The 15,700-nt window shown below is 36.6% G+C and overlaps 1 protein-coding gene across 4 annotated transcripts in view; it reads right to left on the bottom strand.

The window, feature by feature from the left end:
* The window catches only part of LOC131060783 (uncharacterized), a 74,015-nt gene extending 58,743 nt beyond the window's left edge, over positions 1–15,272 (bottom strand). For 3 of the 4 annotated variants that reach the window (XM_057994405.2, XM_057994333.2, XM_057994267.2), the window contains exons 1-5: positions 14,327–15,272; positions 13,947–14,162; positions 13,740–13,869; positions 13,404–13,532; positions 13,097–13,159 (exon numbers count right to left, since the gene is read on the bottom strand). In XM_057994405.2, the coding sequence (XP_057850388.2) occupies positions 13,097–13,159; positions 13,404–13,532; positions 13,740–13,869; positions 13,947–14,066 (442 nt within the window). In that variant the 5' untranslated portion in view covers positions 14,067–14,162; positions 14,327–15,272. The remainder of the gene's footprint in view (positions 1–13,096; positions 13,160–13,403; positions 13,533–13,739; positions 13,870–13,946; positions 14,163–14,326) is intronic. The other variant, XM_057994215.2, reaches the window with a different exon arrangement.
* Positions 15,273–15,700: the final 428 nt, after the last annotated feature.

Raw genomic sequence — 15,700 nt, 5'->3', positions numbered from 1 at the left:
GTGACTTAACCTGCACACACAGAAAACTGAAGGTACAGAAACCATAAATAAAAGCTGAAATCAGAATAAGCCTGCAATCTGGAAAAAAAAAATATTATTCTAGAAAATCACAGAAGCTTTTCTCTGCAGTTTAAATTACAATAAAGTAGTGACACCAAGGGATGATAAATAACAAATGAACTAGGCACACAATCTACTTATTTAGATTGTTTTAAACAGCAACATCTAACCTTACAAGAATCCAATCACCCCAGAATAAAATAATAAAAAAAGCTTAAAAAGGTATTGTAGCCCGAAAAATAGGACAAAAAGAAGCTAAAGAAAAAAGCTTTATTCACTAAATTAAGCACTTAAAGATAAACTGAACTTGCACTTATCAATCAGGGAAAAAAAAATGTTATCAATAGGTATTTCAACGCCTAGAAAACTAGCATAGCTAAACTCCAAAGGCCTATCAAAAATAGAGTTTAAATTCTGAATTTTGAAATTCTAATTTTATAACTGCTGCAATTCTTCCCAGAACAACTGCCGAGCAACCAGCAGAAATTCCAACAATCTCTTCTCCCAATTTAAACACTAATTTATAGATTTTTAACAATGATTTATCACAAACAAAGTGAAGAAAATTAAAGAAAAAGTAGATTTAGGAAATCAAATTTGGAAGTGACTAAATAGTTTGCATATATGGAACACAATAAATTGGAGATCAAATAATGAGTATTTTATTTTAAACTAGATTTGGCTAAGCCTAATAATTAAGAATAATATGTTCTCTACGGAATGAAAAAGAAAATGATCTTACACCAACTTTGCCTAAAGCATCATAATTAAGATTAATAAGATATCAAGGGGATTGAAAAAATCATAACAGTGGAATACCAAACTAAAAGTTTCAAAATGCTTTGAAGTACAGTATGCCTGATTCATCTAGTGTGCTACCTATATTGTTACTCAAAACCCTAATCAAATTCTATTTAGTAAAAGAGGCAAGATAACTGACTAAATTTGGCAACTTGATGACTTCTTGTAAAGAAATACCCTGAACACTAAAATATGTTGTTCAATACTACAGTGACTTATATCTGGAACTTGTGCATTACCTGAATTGCAATATGGCACATATCTATACATAAGGTGATTTAAAGCCAAAAAAGAACAAATATCCATGCACCCAATACCAACAGAATGTTTAAGAGTCTCCAATCAAAAACAATTACAGTTCCATGAAACCTGCCAAGAAGTGGCTTTTATTCTATTAAAAGATTTTCTATAATTAGTTCCCTACTTCAAGCATCACATTTGGAAATAGATCTAATAGGTATGTTATTGTGTAAAGATCATAAATGAAATCTTACAGGATTAATTAGATATCATAAGGATGAGGTAAGGATCATCTTCACATTCAACTTATTTTTTAAGCTCATACAATGATTCAAATTGTGTCATGAAGTACTGGTAAAATATGCTAATTCTGAAAAAGATTGCAAAGTAACTTGTAAAACGCTTCCTAATGACCGTTTCCAGTCAAGTTTCAGAAAAAAAAATGGAGTAGAGACAGTGAAAGTGATCCGCAGGGGAAAAGTCATGCCTATGGGGATCCAAACATTGTAAAACTTGATGTATGGTATTGAAACTGCCAATTCAAGCAGGCAGCAGTTGTGCAATCGCTAGTTTATGTAGGCAGCATTTATGCAACCACTAGTTTATGCAAGTCACAATTGCATAGATACCAATACTTTATGAGGCAGTTTCTAAAACTGCTGTGGAAAATGTGTTTTGGATTCCTTTATAATGCAGTAGATTCATTCTACAACTGCATAATGCAATAATTTTGTCATGCAACAAAGAACAATTAGAGTAATGGTAAAACACCCACCTCTATCAATAGTAATAATAGACCAAGCTTAGTTTATTGATTAAAGAGTTAGGAAGCTTCTACCATGATTATGAATAGCTTAACAAAGGCATGTAAATTACTGTATGAACTAAGGCCTTACACCCCTTCTCATCTTCCTCGCCCTCCTAGATAAACCTTAGACCCTGGTGTTAGAATCGGATGTACATGTTCACCAATTTGGAATCATGCAAAATCACAAGTACATTTGAACCAATTTGGAAACATGCCTCTAGGAATCTTTAGCAAAACATGTTGACTAGGAGGATGGCAATTTGTGTTTGGTTTCATTGTGATATATTTGTTGAAGCTAGCTTACAGCACATTGTTAGGACAATTGTGGGTGGATAAGTCCAAGTTAGGTATGTGTATGAAGGAGGTGCAACAGCGCGAAAAAGTAATGAGTCTAATATTGTTAATAAAATGCATCATCCAACTTGGACAATGTAAGCGAATTTGATGACAACATCATAGACACAACAAATAATGAAGTCCTGCAACAAGAACAATGCTTAGAGTATGAGGAAAATGTTGGAGTAATTAGGATAATTACCTAATTAATTATCTAATTAGGTCCTTTATTACATTTAAGCTAAACTTAGGAGTGCATTTCTATGTTTAGATTGAGCTAATTATAGATCAAGTTGTCTCAAGTCATATGATTAAGACACTTGTCATGCTCTAAATTAATCCTTTCCTAGAATTTTCATCTAGGGTTTCATTTTCATGCTTTTATAAGCAATCATTGTATTCATTATAATCTATCCAATTCATTTACAAGTCAATCTCAATATCACATTACTATTTGGATCAATCTCTCTCAAGGTTGCATAGCATAAATCATGGCTTCTTCCCTTCAAATGTGATAGGCATTTTGGTTGCAAATGATTTCTAGGAGAAATGGAGTTATCTATCAACTCCAACATGGTATCAGAGCACCAAATCTATGACTTCCTATCCATTTTCTAAGAGATCCAACCTTGAGGAGAAAAATCGGCTCATCTTGGAGAAAAGAGAACATCACCATTGCATTCAAAGCAGCCAAAAACCTAAAGATCAACTGTTGTTTCATCAAAATATGAGCAACTGAATTTTGGGGTTTTTTTCAGAGGGCACAAGATTTGAGACAAAATCTAGCCATCAACAAAAATGTGTGCACTTTGGGGCAAATCAAACCTCTTTGTTGTGTCCAAAAGGCCCAAAAATATAAAAAACATCTATTCAAACCATAGAAACGGGAATCACCATGAATCGCCTAAACTCGGCGAGTCCGAGTCCGAGTCCTACTCACTGAGTCTCTAGGACTCGGACTCAGACTCGCCGAGTTGGCGAGTTTGGCTCAAACTCGCCAAACTCAATGAGTCCTGAGCCCCAAACTCGGCTACTGCCTAGGTTAAGTAGCATGACAAATATAAAACATTTTAAAAAGTTTTTTTAAAATGAATGGTCTCGTCTTTGTTCACTACAACCTCCGCCTGAGAATGAGAAAAATTATGGTTACAACATGTCAGCCAATAGAAAAATAACACCCGACGCCTTTATTAAATAATAATTTTTTTTGGTCTTGCAGGACGCTGCCCCTCGACCCCGCCCTGTATCGCAACAGGGAGAGCGCAAGGGGCGCTGCCCCCAAACCCCCGTCGAAAAATATGGGGGGAAACTGCGTCGATAGAAGTAGGGAAAATGTAACCTCCAAGTCTGACACTGATTGGATCGACCAGGTAGATATAGAGGCTGAGACTGTAGCCATGGCAGAGGAGGAGCGGAGAGCATGAGCACAAACAAGAGATTCAGAGGCAGATAGTGACACGGATGTTCCTGATGTTGGTGAGCATGGCATGGTATCATGGGGAGCGGCCATGGCTGTCCAATCATCCAGGACCTGCCTTAGACGCCTTCGCAGGGGGTCGGGGCCGGAGGGTGCTGCCGTGCAAGCTCCTCTGAGCCATAGGCTTGTAGTTGTATTTACCTTTGGTATTTGTATGAAACATTTGATGATGATCATATGATGACATGGATTTTTATACCATGAGTTATGTAATATTGTATACATTTGACAATATTTATATATCTATGTTTGTTATTGCCTTCAGCTACAATTTGCGTTTATGCTTATGTGATTGTTGTATACTTGTGTATGTAATCAAATGAGCCGAGTTTGATGATGTTATTGTGTCTTTAAGGTGTATTCAATAAAGGGTGTCTGAAACATGTTTTAAATCTTTTAAAAACTCTAAATTTCTTGAGTTTTTCACTTTCCCGAGTCCAGCCGAGTCTGGAGCCGAGTCTGACGCCGAGTCCCGAGTCTGAGTCCGAGTCGGCCTTGCCGAGTCCGAGCCGAGTCCGAGTCCCGTTTCTTTGGTTCAAACACCAAAATCGACATCTACTGAAAAAAAAATTAAAATTTTATTTTCGAAAAAAAGGCAAGCACTTTAGAGCGTTGCACAAGTGTACCCTATGTTGCAAGTTGTACACCTACACATGCAATCCATACCCCTACACATGCAAGCCTGACTCAAGTGTAGTACAGCTAGCGAGCCCCTCTTTTCAGGCACCCTCCACAAGGAATATTCCCTGACTCCTTCAACATATACCCTCAAGATTTTGGCAACATTTTGGGCTAAGGAATCTTCCAACGGGTCATGGCATATTTTGTCTGCTGATTTCAACATGGCATCATCACTATACCCTACTCGCCCACTCCAAGCCCTAGTTTGCATGTAAATGAGCAATTTTTTCTTTCAATCATAACTTAAGCATACGGAGTCGAAATCGGGCAAACGAAATATCATCAAAAAGTTGGTTCTAAGCACTTTCCAGTGGTGCAAATCTCATCCAAAGATTTTGATGTCAGATCCTATTATTCCCAATCAAAGTTATATCAACATTTTTTGCTTCTAAGCTCATATCTTTTACCCCCGTATGGAGGGTCTGAATCATAGTCCTAATCTCCCTCTAGGCCTGTACTCCTAAAAATAAGGAAATGAGATCACAAACATTAGTCCAATCTGCAAACCTTGGTTTGGATTTGCCAAGACAGAGGTAGTGTTTCCATCCTAACCTCGAAGGGGCAATTGAGGGTTTTTGTCCTATTGCAGGATTGGCTGAAATAAACCAGATTGTTGGTACCAAAAAAATTTCCTTGATGATCATTTGAGTTTTCAAATCTTTTATTAAAACTAATACTAGGTTGAGTTTTGAATTTGACTTGGCCTCAAGCAAAAATAATATTAAAACTAAGACTAGGTTGGTCCTAGAAGCAATTTTATTGTTATTATTAAAATAATTAGTATTATTAATATTATTTGATAATATAATTATAATAGTAGCGTTTAAAATCTCTCTTATTAATTAAAATAAAATAATGCTTAGAGTGAAGCAGTGCAAGGGACATGATAGTCCTCCCACCCCAAATATTGCTTGTCCTCAACAAATGATGACCACATAATCACTGCCCACTTCATGCAAATGATGCTCCTAGATCCTAGGTACCACTATCAGAGATTCACGACTAAATTATCCTCTTTAGCTGTAATACTCACCCATCCTTCCTTCCCTTCGGCTTTTACTTTCTTATTGATTTTATCACCATTTGTGCAAGCTTCTTGTATAATCACCTCTCCCAGACTACTGTTATGAAGATTATTGACGGATTTCCGATTCCTAATTGTGCTATTCATTGTTGTCCACTCCTTAGATCCAAGAAACACCTTAGCATGTGCTGGTTCAACTCTATCCCGACATGATACAATCAGCGGCAGCATCTTGTTACAGCGGTAACATTGCATCCTTTTGCTTTGAACCTGAGTTATAAAGGTTGGAAGCCATCCTTCATCACTGATTATGGATTGTAATCTCCACACTTGGATTGGAAACTCTTCTTGTTTCCTATCTCTTCTTGTTTCCTATCCCACAATCATATTGTCCCCATTGTTACTCCCACTGCTATTCTACTAGCAAAAACTGAAATCTCTAGCCTCTTTTTGTGAGACTTTCTTATGTGCCTCTCTTCTTCTTATTCGTCCTTTTGGGGGCTTCTTGTTTCAGTTTCCTTTTGCTGCCCTTTGTAGTCATGCTTATAATCCGTTGATGACTTAGGTTGGTTTCTACCATCACTAGCAAGGATTGATTTTCCTCTGGACTTAAGACGGATTGAATTTTCAAATATGGAAGTAATCAGTATTGATATGATCTCCTTGGTAATAGACTGGCTTGACCAAGTCCTTATTAGCCTCTGATCTATCTGGCTTGACAATCTCAATGCTATTCCCCATTTTAAGATTTCCAACACTATCAACAACAGCAATATCTGGTTCCAGAGATTTTTTTGAATTAATGGTCAACATTATTTGGTTTCATCCCATTCCCGTTATTGACAACACCATCTTTTTCAATCACAATTTTAGAGTTGATATCCCATGTTTTTGCATTTGAAGAATTGCCAATACCAACATTATCTGATTTTAGTGATTTTTTGGTGGCATTCATGACTTTAGTTGTTTGTAACTCAATGTCAACATAGAGAACACTCTCTACTTCAGTCACTGGTGGGCAATTGATATACCCTGTATTAAAATATGCAGCACGCTCAATATCTATTGTCTCAGGTTTCAACATATTTATGGAGTTATTGTTGAAGTTTTATGGTATCAACACATTCCCAACATCTACAACATCATTATCATAGAACACAACTTCACCATTGATATCCTTGGTTTTCATATCTGTTGAACTGTCAGTATCTAATTTCAGCACATTTCTGCTGTCTTCATCAATGTTGTCTACTACCAACTTATTCCCAGGATTAACAATGATAATTAAATCAATCCCCAGTGGACAATTTTTGTCTCCTGTTTTTATATTCACAGCCTTGTCAACAAAAGCATCTGATTCCAACAAATTTGTTAAGAGATTATTAACATCTTCTTCCTAATCATTATCAATATTGACAGACCTCTTCACTTTTGTAACGGCTAGGAAATTAATATACCCATCACTGACAATAGAATCTTCTTCAGTCACATTTGCATGGCTAATTTCCCCATTTTCATGGTAGTCTTGGGCTCATGTATCCTCCTGCCAACACCTATCCCTGTCATGTTTATTTGATGACTCTTAACAAGAAATTCCCACTTCGCAAATATCTCATTTGGTAGCCACTTAGAAGGATAGTATTGAATGCATCCAAAGAAAAGTGAACATTATCATAATGAAGCATCTTCCCTTGAAATCTTCTTGCAGTTCCACTAACTCTCTCAATGGAAATACCATGCCTTCTCAGCTCGTGATGATCCACTCTACTCAATAGTGACCCTGAAAATTTAAACACCATGCAATGCTGGTCCATTTTAACCCAAGTATAATCACCAAAACATGACTCATCTTTGGGTGCGGTGGTGATCACTGCACTTTGATGTTCCATTCCCGTTGACATGACACATTTTGGAATTTCCTATTTGATGCCTAGTAGCACTACCATTTTGCTTTTAGTTTTCATGATGAATTTCCCCATAAAATGCTCATGCTCCCTATGCAATCTCCATGTTTTGCTGATCTCTCCAAGACCCGTGATATTAAAATCTTTGCACATCTCTTGCTCACCCCAAAGAATGATCAATTGTCATCCCTTCCTAGTGCTAGGAATGTGTAGTGCCTTATCTTTCATAAACCCCCAAACTTGCTTGTGTCTTGATACCCACGATGACATACCAAACTTAGTAACAAAATCTTGAATATTGACATGTCACTTGTTTTGCTTACCTTCTAGTATCAAATACCCCAAGGTAACTATCTCCTTTTGGTCCTCAAGGTGGTGAGATGACAATTTGGTGAATGTGTCCATTGTACTTCAATGTCCATTTTGGGCGACTCTCTATCATATTGCAAATCTTCATCAAGCATCTTATAAACTTGTGAAGTCTCATCAAGAGGATCTGTCAACATGTTATTCCCAAAATATAAGTCACTGCATATCTTGTGCTTGCACATTGTCAAGCTTAATAGTTGTTCTACCCAAGGATGGGGAATCTACAGCCAACAATAGGCGTAGCTCCATCAAATACACACTCTTTAGGGTCCCATACCATTACATGTGAATGTCCTTGGACTTGAAGAAAAGGATCCTTATGCCCCAAACTATAGGGTATAACCTTCATCTCCCCAATATCAACAAGGTTTTCATGATACTCTTGTGTTTCCTCCTCATGGGAGTCAACCCTAGTCAAATCATTTTTCACAATAGCATAACCAATATCTTGCAAATCATTATCACATGGTTCAATTACTTCCATACATGAAAATTGTGTGGACGCTTCTTGGACATCACTTGAAATTATGGACACATCTTCCTTCAACTTTAACTCTTTGTGCACAACAAATGGAGTCTTTCCCACCTTCACTTCATCAGTCTTTTGTTGGTATGCTCAATCATTATAAATCAACAATGAGTTTTCACCCTCAACTTGCTTATTGGGACCCTCTTGCTGTTGCTTCATGATGTCTTGTGGCCCTTAATTTGGTTGTTCCTCTTGCCTTAACTATGCTAGTTCTCTGAAGTGAGTTTCTGGATCCTCCCTATCAAACCTCTCCGCCAACCTTTGGTTGAACTCCTCTAAGGTAATGATTGAACCATGCCCTTGGATCACCGTGCTCTGATACAACCACTCATGGGCTACTTCCTCTAGATGCAAGGTAGCAAACTTGACTACCTCTTTTGCAAACATTGGATTAAAAGAGAAGTTTGTGTTCAATTTTCACAACCATGCTCTTGCTGAACAACTTCCCAATCCATCAAAGGCAGGTATTGTAATCTTTCCCAAGCGGTGTTGTATATCCTGTCGGAGCTGCTCCTCCAATGCCCTCTCCTAGTCTTCATCTCATAGTACTCCGCAAAATACATGTCACAGCGAATAGTTGCACTTTAAGGCATTCTATTCATCATGATATCATGTCATTTCATCTCCTTGAGTAGGTTGCTCTTCTTCCACAGGTAATGCCGCTTATCTTTCCAAAAATTTGGCTCTAAAAGTATTTAAGTTCGGGTTAACCGAAACCCTATCACCGCCAAAGTTACTTCCTTCAGTACTATTCTGATTAAACCTACCAACACTCAGCTGATAATTGAGGCATCTTAGGATTCGGACCATCTTAGCCCTAGAATCTCTCGTAGCAGTCTGAAACTCCTTGCTTTCCCTAAGAAATTCTTGTCAATTATCTTCATTCTGTCACCCATGGCTGCCTCTTGTCTTCTTCTCCCTCCACTGATACCTGATTTCTCTGTCACTCAAGCTCATGAATCTACATCAGACACCCACAGGCTGGCAGAAATTAGGCTCTGATACCAATGTGGTGTCCCCTTATAACTTGATTGTTATAAATAAATTATGTTATAATCCTTCTGTTAAGAGATTAGTAACTCAACAAATAAAGTTAGAATTAATAACTCACAAATTTTAAAGCGGGCCTGAAAGAAGAAATATATAATTTGGTTTCTACAACATATAGCAAATTTGATTCAATCATACAGTAAGCAGGTCTAAGTACATCCCTAGGAGTTTGTGATGTCAACTTGCAATTATCAGCAAATTGTATTCAAATTAGAACTAAGTCTTACACACATGAAACTTGATCTTACTCGCAAACAATCTATTGCCCATTTGGAGGAGCAAGGAGTGCCTAGATCTAAGTATGGGTGATTGTAAACCTTGACACAAACTCAGATCCGATATCAATGACCGCAGATTTTCCAGGGCTTAGGTCCAGTATGGAACAGAAACTCTATATGCACGTAGAGTAGTTGATGTATTCTTCTTCCTCTACCCTTAGACTGCCCTAGGTGGTGGATTGACCCCAATATGGAGGGTCTGAATTGTTGTCAAATGCAAGTTGTGCCTGGGTAATTCTGGCAAGCTCAATGAGGGTTAAACCAATTTGTGATCAACTGTAGCTCCTTTTCCTTGCTGTAACCACGCTCTCCTTTTCGTGAGTTTCTTCAGACCTGGCAGTATGAAAACAATGATGAACTGGAACTGAATCTGGTTCAATCAGCTCCCCACAAAATTTTCCTCTTTGGCACCCACCAAAAATGGTATGATTCTTTCAGAATGTTGCACTCCTACACAGGCAGTCCTTGATTGTAGTCCTAATCTCTCTCAACGCCTGTACTCCTAAAAATAAGGAAATGAGATCACAAACATTAGCCCAATCTGCAATTGCCAAGACAATGGTAGGGTTTCCGTCCTAACCTTGAAGAGGCAATTGAGGGTTTTCGTCCTCAATGCAGGATTAGATGGAATAAACCAATTTGTTGGTAGCAGACAATTTTCCTTCCTTGATGATTATTTGAGTTTTCAAATCTTTTATTTATACCAGATGACATAGTGGACGGAGCAGGTTGGCCACCAAAAAAGGAAAAGAGTTGGCACCCAGAATTTAAATTTGAGTCAGCCTCAAGCATAAATAATATAATTATTATTTAAAACTAAGACCAAGTCAGCCCTAGATGCAATTTTATAACTATCATTCAAATAATTAGTATTATTAATATTATATCACAATATGATTATATTAGTAGTGTTTAAAAACACACTTATTAATTAAAATAAAATAAGGCTTAGAGTGTAGTGGTGCAGGGGGGCATGACAAAGAACAAAAAAAATGGTTTTTCAGATGTACAAGTTGGACCTGTCCCTAAATATACAAATTGGTAAACAATAAGAGTGCGACTCTGCATCACAAAAGACTGAAACAAATGTGTAACATATCTACAAGAATCCAAAATTGTAAATAAATAATATTGACTTAACTAAAGCAAGGAAAGCATGTGTTAGAAGTAGATCCCTGATAAAAATTAATCTTGTCTAGATGATAGAAACAATAATAGCACAACTTATCTCCACCAACTTGATGACCTAACCTTCTCCTTTAAGTACTATGCATGCAGGAGACATATTTTTTCTTAAGTTGTTGAACAATTGAGCCTAGAGGCAATGAAGAGGAAACACTTCTGTGGTACCGCAAACCGAACTGATGCACGACATTCCTTCCACAGCCTTTGGTTATGACACTTAGCCATTTTAGGCCTCTCTGGTTACTTGGGCACCTTTGTCCTAGCATCTTTTTGCCTTACATTGTCAATATGAGTATACCTTTTTCGTAATGAAGGTCATAAACATGATGAAACAATGACCTCATGAATAGAATCAAGTAAATTCAAACTCTGCAACAATGATCTCATTATTCAATAATCATTTCTACACGTCTAGCATGTTGGATATAAGTTTCCACCTCTTTATAGCAGTCCCTTGTAAAGGATATTTGGGTCCTTGGGGATGCATGTTATGCTCTTGAAGAGGGATATTTTTCAGTTTTTGTGGCATTTAAGTAACTCATTTTTGCATAGAATATAGTCGCAAAGACCATGAAGCATTTTATAAGTCCTAAAACCTTTTTGTAAAGCATTTCAAAATTTATTGTGTATTTCTAAAATATTTGGCAGGTAAGCGATTATGCCCATCTGAATGCCAAATTACTATCATTTCTCTTGTTGGAATATATGCTCCAACAATAAACATGTGTCAAGAGTCTTAGCTGTCTATAACATCTAGTTTGTTGTCAATCATCCTAGTTAGCTCTCAAACATATTTGCTATTTTGTAGGAAGACAGTTGAGTCTTCTACACCTCTAAAATTGTAATTTGTTGATGAATAAATCAAGTTTTTTATTCTGTTCCAATCTACTCTCTGTTCACAGTTCTCTGTTTTTTTTTTAATTTGATATCAGAACCGTTCTATCCTTTCCTATTTGATGTCACATATCTGCTTATCATATGCATTTACAATATTTCTCTGTGAAACATATGAAGTCCAGTATGTCATAAACCTGAGTTGTTAAAGTTTGGTGCTGAGTTGATATGTGAGGACCTTCACTTGTGTGTGTTTGCTCTTAGATATGAAAACCAGTATTTCATATAGCGTTGTCTAGGCTCTATGTAAGCTGCTCACCTAGGCACCCCTGCTTCTGTGGAAATAGAAGCTGCATTCAGAAACAATTGCCATGGAAATAGAAGCTGCATCCAGAAATCATAAAGCCTCAAATGCTATTCATTGTGTAGGATATTGGATATCCTGAAGTGAAAGAGGAGCTGCCAAAGGTGAAGAAGCAGCCAGTGACCAAGCCAAAGCCTGTTGAAAAGGAGCCTGCCAGCTTTGAAGCAAGGAAATTGCAGTTATTTGCAATCAAGGGACTGTTAAAAGTTTTATAATGCTTTCTAATGGCAATTTTCAAAGGGGTCAGAAGATCGATTTCCATATTGTTTTATCAGCCCATCAAAGACAGGGAAGCTTATTGCAGTATAGCCGTTGTTGAAGAACCACCAAATGACAGTGACAATGACTACATTGAAGATGAGGCACTTGTCTTATTTTGAAGAGGCCAACACTTTCAAGACAGGGAGGGGTGCAGTAGAGAATAGATAGAAACTCAATAGTCTGAGATGCTTGTAGATCAAAGAAACTATACCTCATTGGGGTTATGAGACATACGTGTGAGGATTGGTATCCAATAGTTCAGAGGGGGATCCAAAATCTGTAAGTTTGATATTCCTTCACAAGGGTGATGAGACACTTCATGTGTAAATGGTGTCCAATGATGTTGGGAACTTGGGTTATAGCTAGGCAACTATACTTGGGAGCAGCTTTAAGACATCTTACTGGTCCAAGAACTGTTTTCAAAGAACAACTTCTACATAATGTATTGTTTTATGTTGTTATTTAGTTTATTATTGTATTCGAATATATGCTCTAACAATAAACACCTGTCAAGAGTCTTAGTTAGTAGTCTATAACATCTAGTTTGCTGTCAATCATCTTGGTTAGCTGTCAAATGTATTTGCTATTTTGTAAGAAGACAATTGAGTCTTCTACACCTTTAATATTGTAATTTGCTGATGAATAAATCAGGTTTCTTATTCTGTTCTAATCTACTCCTTGTTCATTGTTCTCTGTTTACTTAATTTCTCTGTGGTCTTGAATACAAAGCTTTATATGATGAGACATGAAGTGTATTCCGAGATCAGTATACGATGTTAGTTAGCTTCATAGGCCACAGCAAAATCCCTTGAATAACATGACAATGACCAATTTTAAATTGGTTGCACAATCCCAAAAGTTAAAACACGTTGCCAGGCATGGAAAGATGGGTTACCTGCTGCATCTGGTTGCACCGTCCATTGTGATGTTCCTTTGTATGCCCGGGCCCGCTTTGAACCTATCAAAATTTTTTTGCATGGCAACATCATTTAATTAATGCTGTAAATACATTTTATAAGCATTAATGACACAACTGATGACTAATCAACGAATGGTCTTTTTCTGGAAGTAGTTCAAAGTAGAACAGATTTCTTCTTTAAAATTAATCAATATGCTGAGATAAATTCCTCGGAAAGGAGATATCATATGACAATATTTAGTGAAAACGAAATAAATCCAAAGGAATATCTAAGAATTCATACCTTGGTTCAATATCTCTGAAGGAAAATATGCTGCAGCAAGCTTTAGAACAGATGAAAGTGGAGGACGATTTATGCGCACATTTGGTTTATACCTGTCAGAATATCGTTCTATTTCAGCTATCACTCCCACTGGAGACAAAAACATAAAGTTTGTCAATTTGTTGTTCGAAAATAAAAAAACACAATTTAAAAATATAGAAGCTTGGGTGTCAGATAGCTCAATAAAATGAACTAAAAAATTCAAAATAGAATTCCATATTTATGTAGCTACAGCAAGTCATTAAAGGTATTGCGATCACAGATATAAAGCTCCGCAGGCACCAAAATCAAACTAACCAGTCTTCTCCTTTGGATTTTCAATGTAATAGGGTGATAGTTCCCAAAAATGATCAAGTTTTCTCCTCTTAGACACAAGTTCTTCATCCTTCATTGCAATCTCTAGCAGTACCGGTAATACTTTTATGTCCTGCATCCAATTGCATTGCAAATTGCAATATAATGCTTTAATGCCAAAACCTATACATAGTAAACTAGAATGCATACCTGAAAGAGAGTAGGTGGCTCAGGCTTCTTAATATTCCCATTCTCATCTTTAATAGGAGCTTGATAGGTCCTCCTCCCTGCGAACCTTCCACCACCTCCTCCTCTTCCTCTAAATGACATTGCTTGCGAGCAATTTTCTACCCTGCTTGTCTGCTTCCTCCTCTAAATGAATAGCTAATATAGCAGTAACTCTACAGAAATCAAGGAAAGCCCAGCCTGTAGAAAGAAAGAAAGTGTAGCTATAAGAAAGGAACTCTGGTCATAGATTTCACTGATAAAAATTTAGATTAATGAAAAAACTCCAAGAACTCAGAAGAGCATTTCTTTTAAATGATTCCAATATAGTAGGATCTAATAAAAAATGCATAAGTGTTTCATACCTTAAATTCGTTATCTGATGCATCCCTTGCATTTGTAACCAATGATTGAACGCCAAAGGGCTTCAATTACCTATAGGAGGGTTACTCGTCCTTTGCAGGACTTATATTAGCAGAATCTTCTATATCCTGATTAAAAAAGGTATTGCTAAAAATTCTCTCCCAAATACAAATTATTGAAAAGCACATAAAGGGGGTACGACTCTGATTAATCTGTTTTAGATTTCCACAACATTTCAAGACGTGTCTCTAGGTAAAACTCTGATTAAAATTTGTTTTTATTTTTTATTAAAAAAAAACATCCAACGTGTTAGTATACGTTCTAAACACTTCTCAGCAAACTGTACATATGTCATACCCAATTGGAATTTCAGGCCTGGTTACAAATAACATGACAAGTGTCTGTGAATAAACACTAGGTGATAGTAGGTTAAGAATATAGAAGCTATTCTAGCAGTACATTTTATAGCACTCTAAACAGTTGCAGATTGGGAGACTAATCGAACATTATCGGCAAAGCAACCATAAATATTGGTAGCGATGTTTATCAGCCGTGAAATTTTTAACATTTCAACTCCATAGAGTCTCAACGGAGTTATATTGCTTGTTTACAGTACGGTTAAAATCGAAACCTTCGATTTCTCGTTCTACATAGAAAAGAATATCAGATTTAAACGGTTTGAAGTAAAAAACTTAGCACCCTGTTCAGAAATATTAAAGTTCAGATTTAAACGTTTTGAAGTAAAAATCTTAGCAGTTTGCTCGTGTAACTTAAATGAGAAAATTCTTTATGCTTCCTGCTTGTTCACAGTCCAAAACTTAGATGAGAAAATTGAGGAATGGGATCTAAAATTAGATCACAGACCAGTTTATTTAAGTATTTTGTGGCCAGAAAAGGAGCATTATGAGAAGTAGCATCTTTAAGGCTACGCTTGAGAAAAATTTAATGTGGTGAAAATTTCGTTTTTCAATGGTTATGAGTTAACAAATCTTATTTATGAGGCTCTTATAAAGTGCGAAAAAAAAATAATTGTGACAGAGAGAATTTTAAGAGAGTCAAATAAAGAAGAGAGACACAATATTTTAAATTAAAAAAAAAAGCTGTTTTTTTTATCACAAGGATGGAAATTCAAGAAGAAATGTTCTCTAGAACTATGTGGTTGATCATGTTCATGTTCGTGATGATTGGATGCATTTATTACGCTACAAAGTTGTTTGTGGATTCATGTTATGTTGATTAGATGATATGGGATGATGATTTAAGATGTTTTCGAAAGTCTGGTGTACTTTACTTGGTTCGGAAGTTATATTGTTATCTTTGGTGACTGCTCTAGTGAACTATATTCTGATCTAAAATGTATGTTTGTATTGGATATG

This window comes from Cryptomeria japonica, chromosome 11 (assembly GCF_030272615.1).
Source record: "Cryptomeria japonica chromosome 11, Sugi_1.0, whole genome shotgun sequence".
Taxonomy (NCBI): domain Eukaryota; kingdom Viridiplantae; phylum Streptophyta; class Pinopsida; order Cupressales; family Cupressaceae; genus Cryptomeria; species Cryptomeria japonica.
The sequence above is the reverse complement of the archived record's forward strand: the minus strand, read 5'-3'. Positions and strand labels throughout refer to the sequence as shown.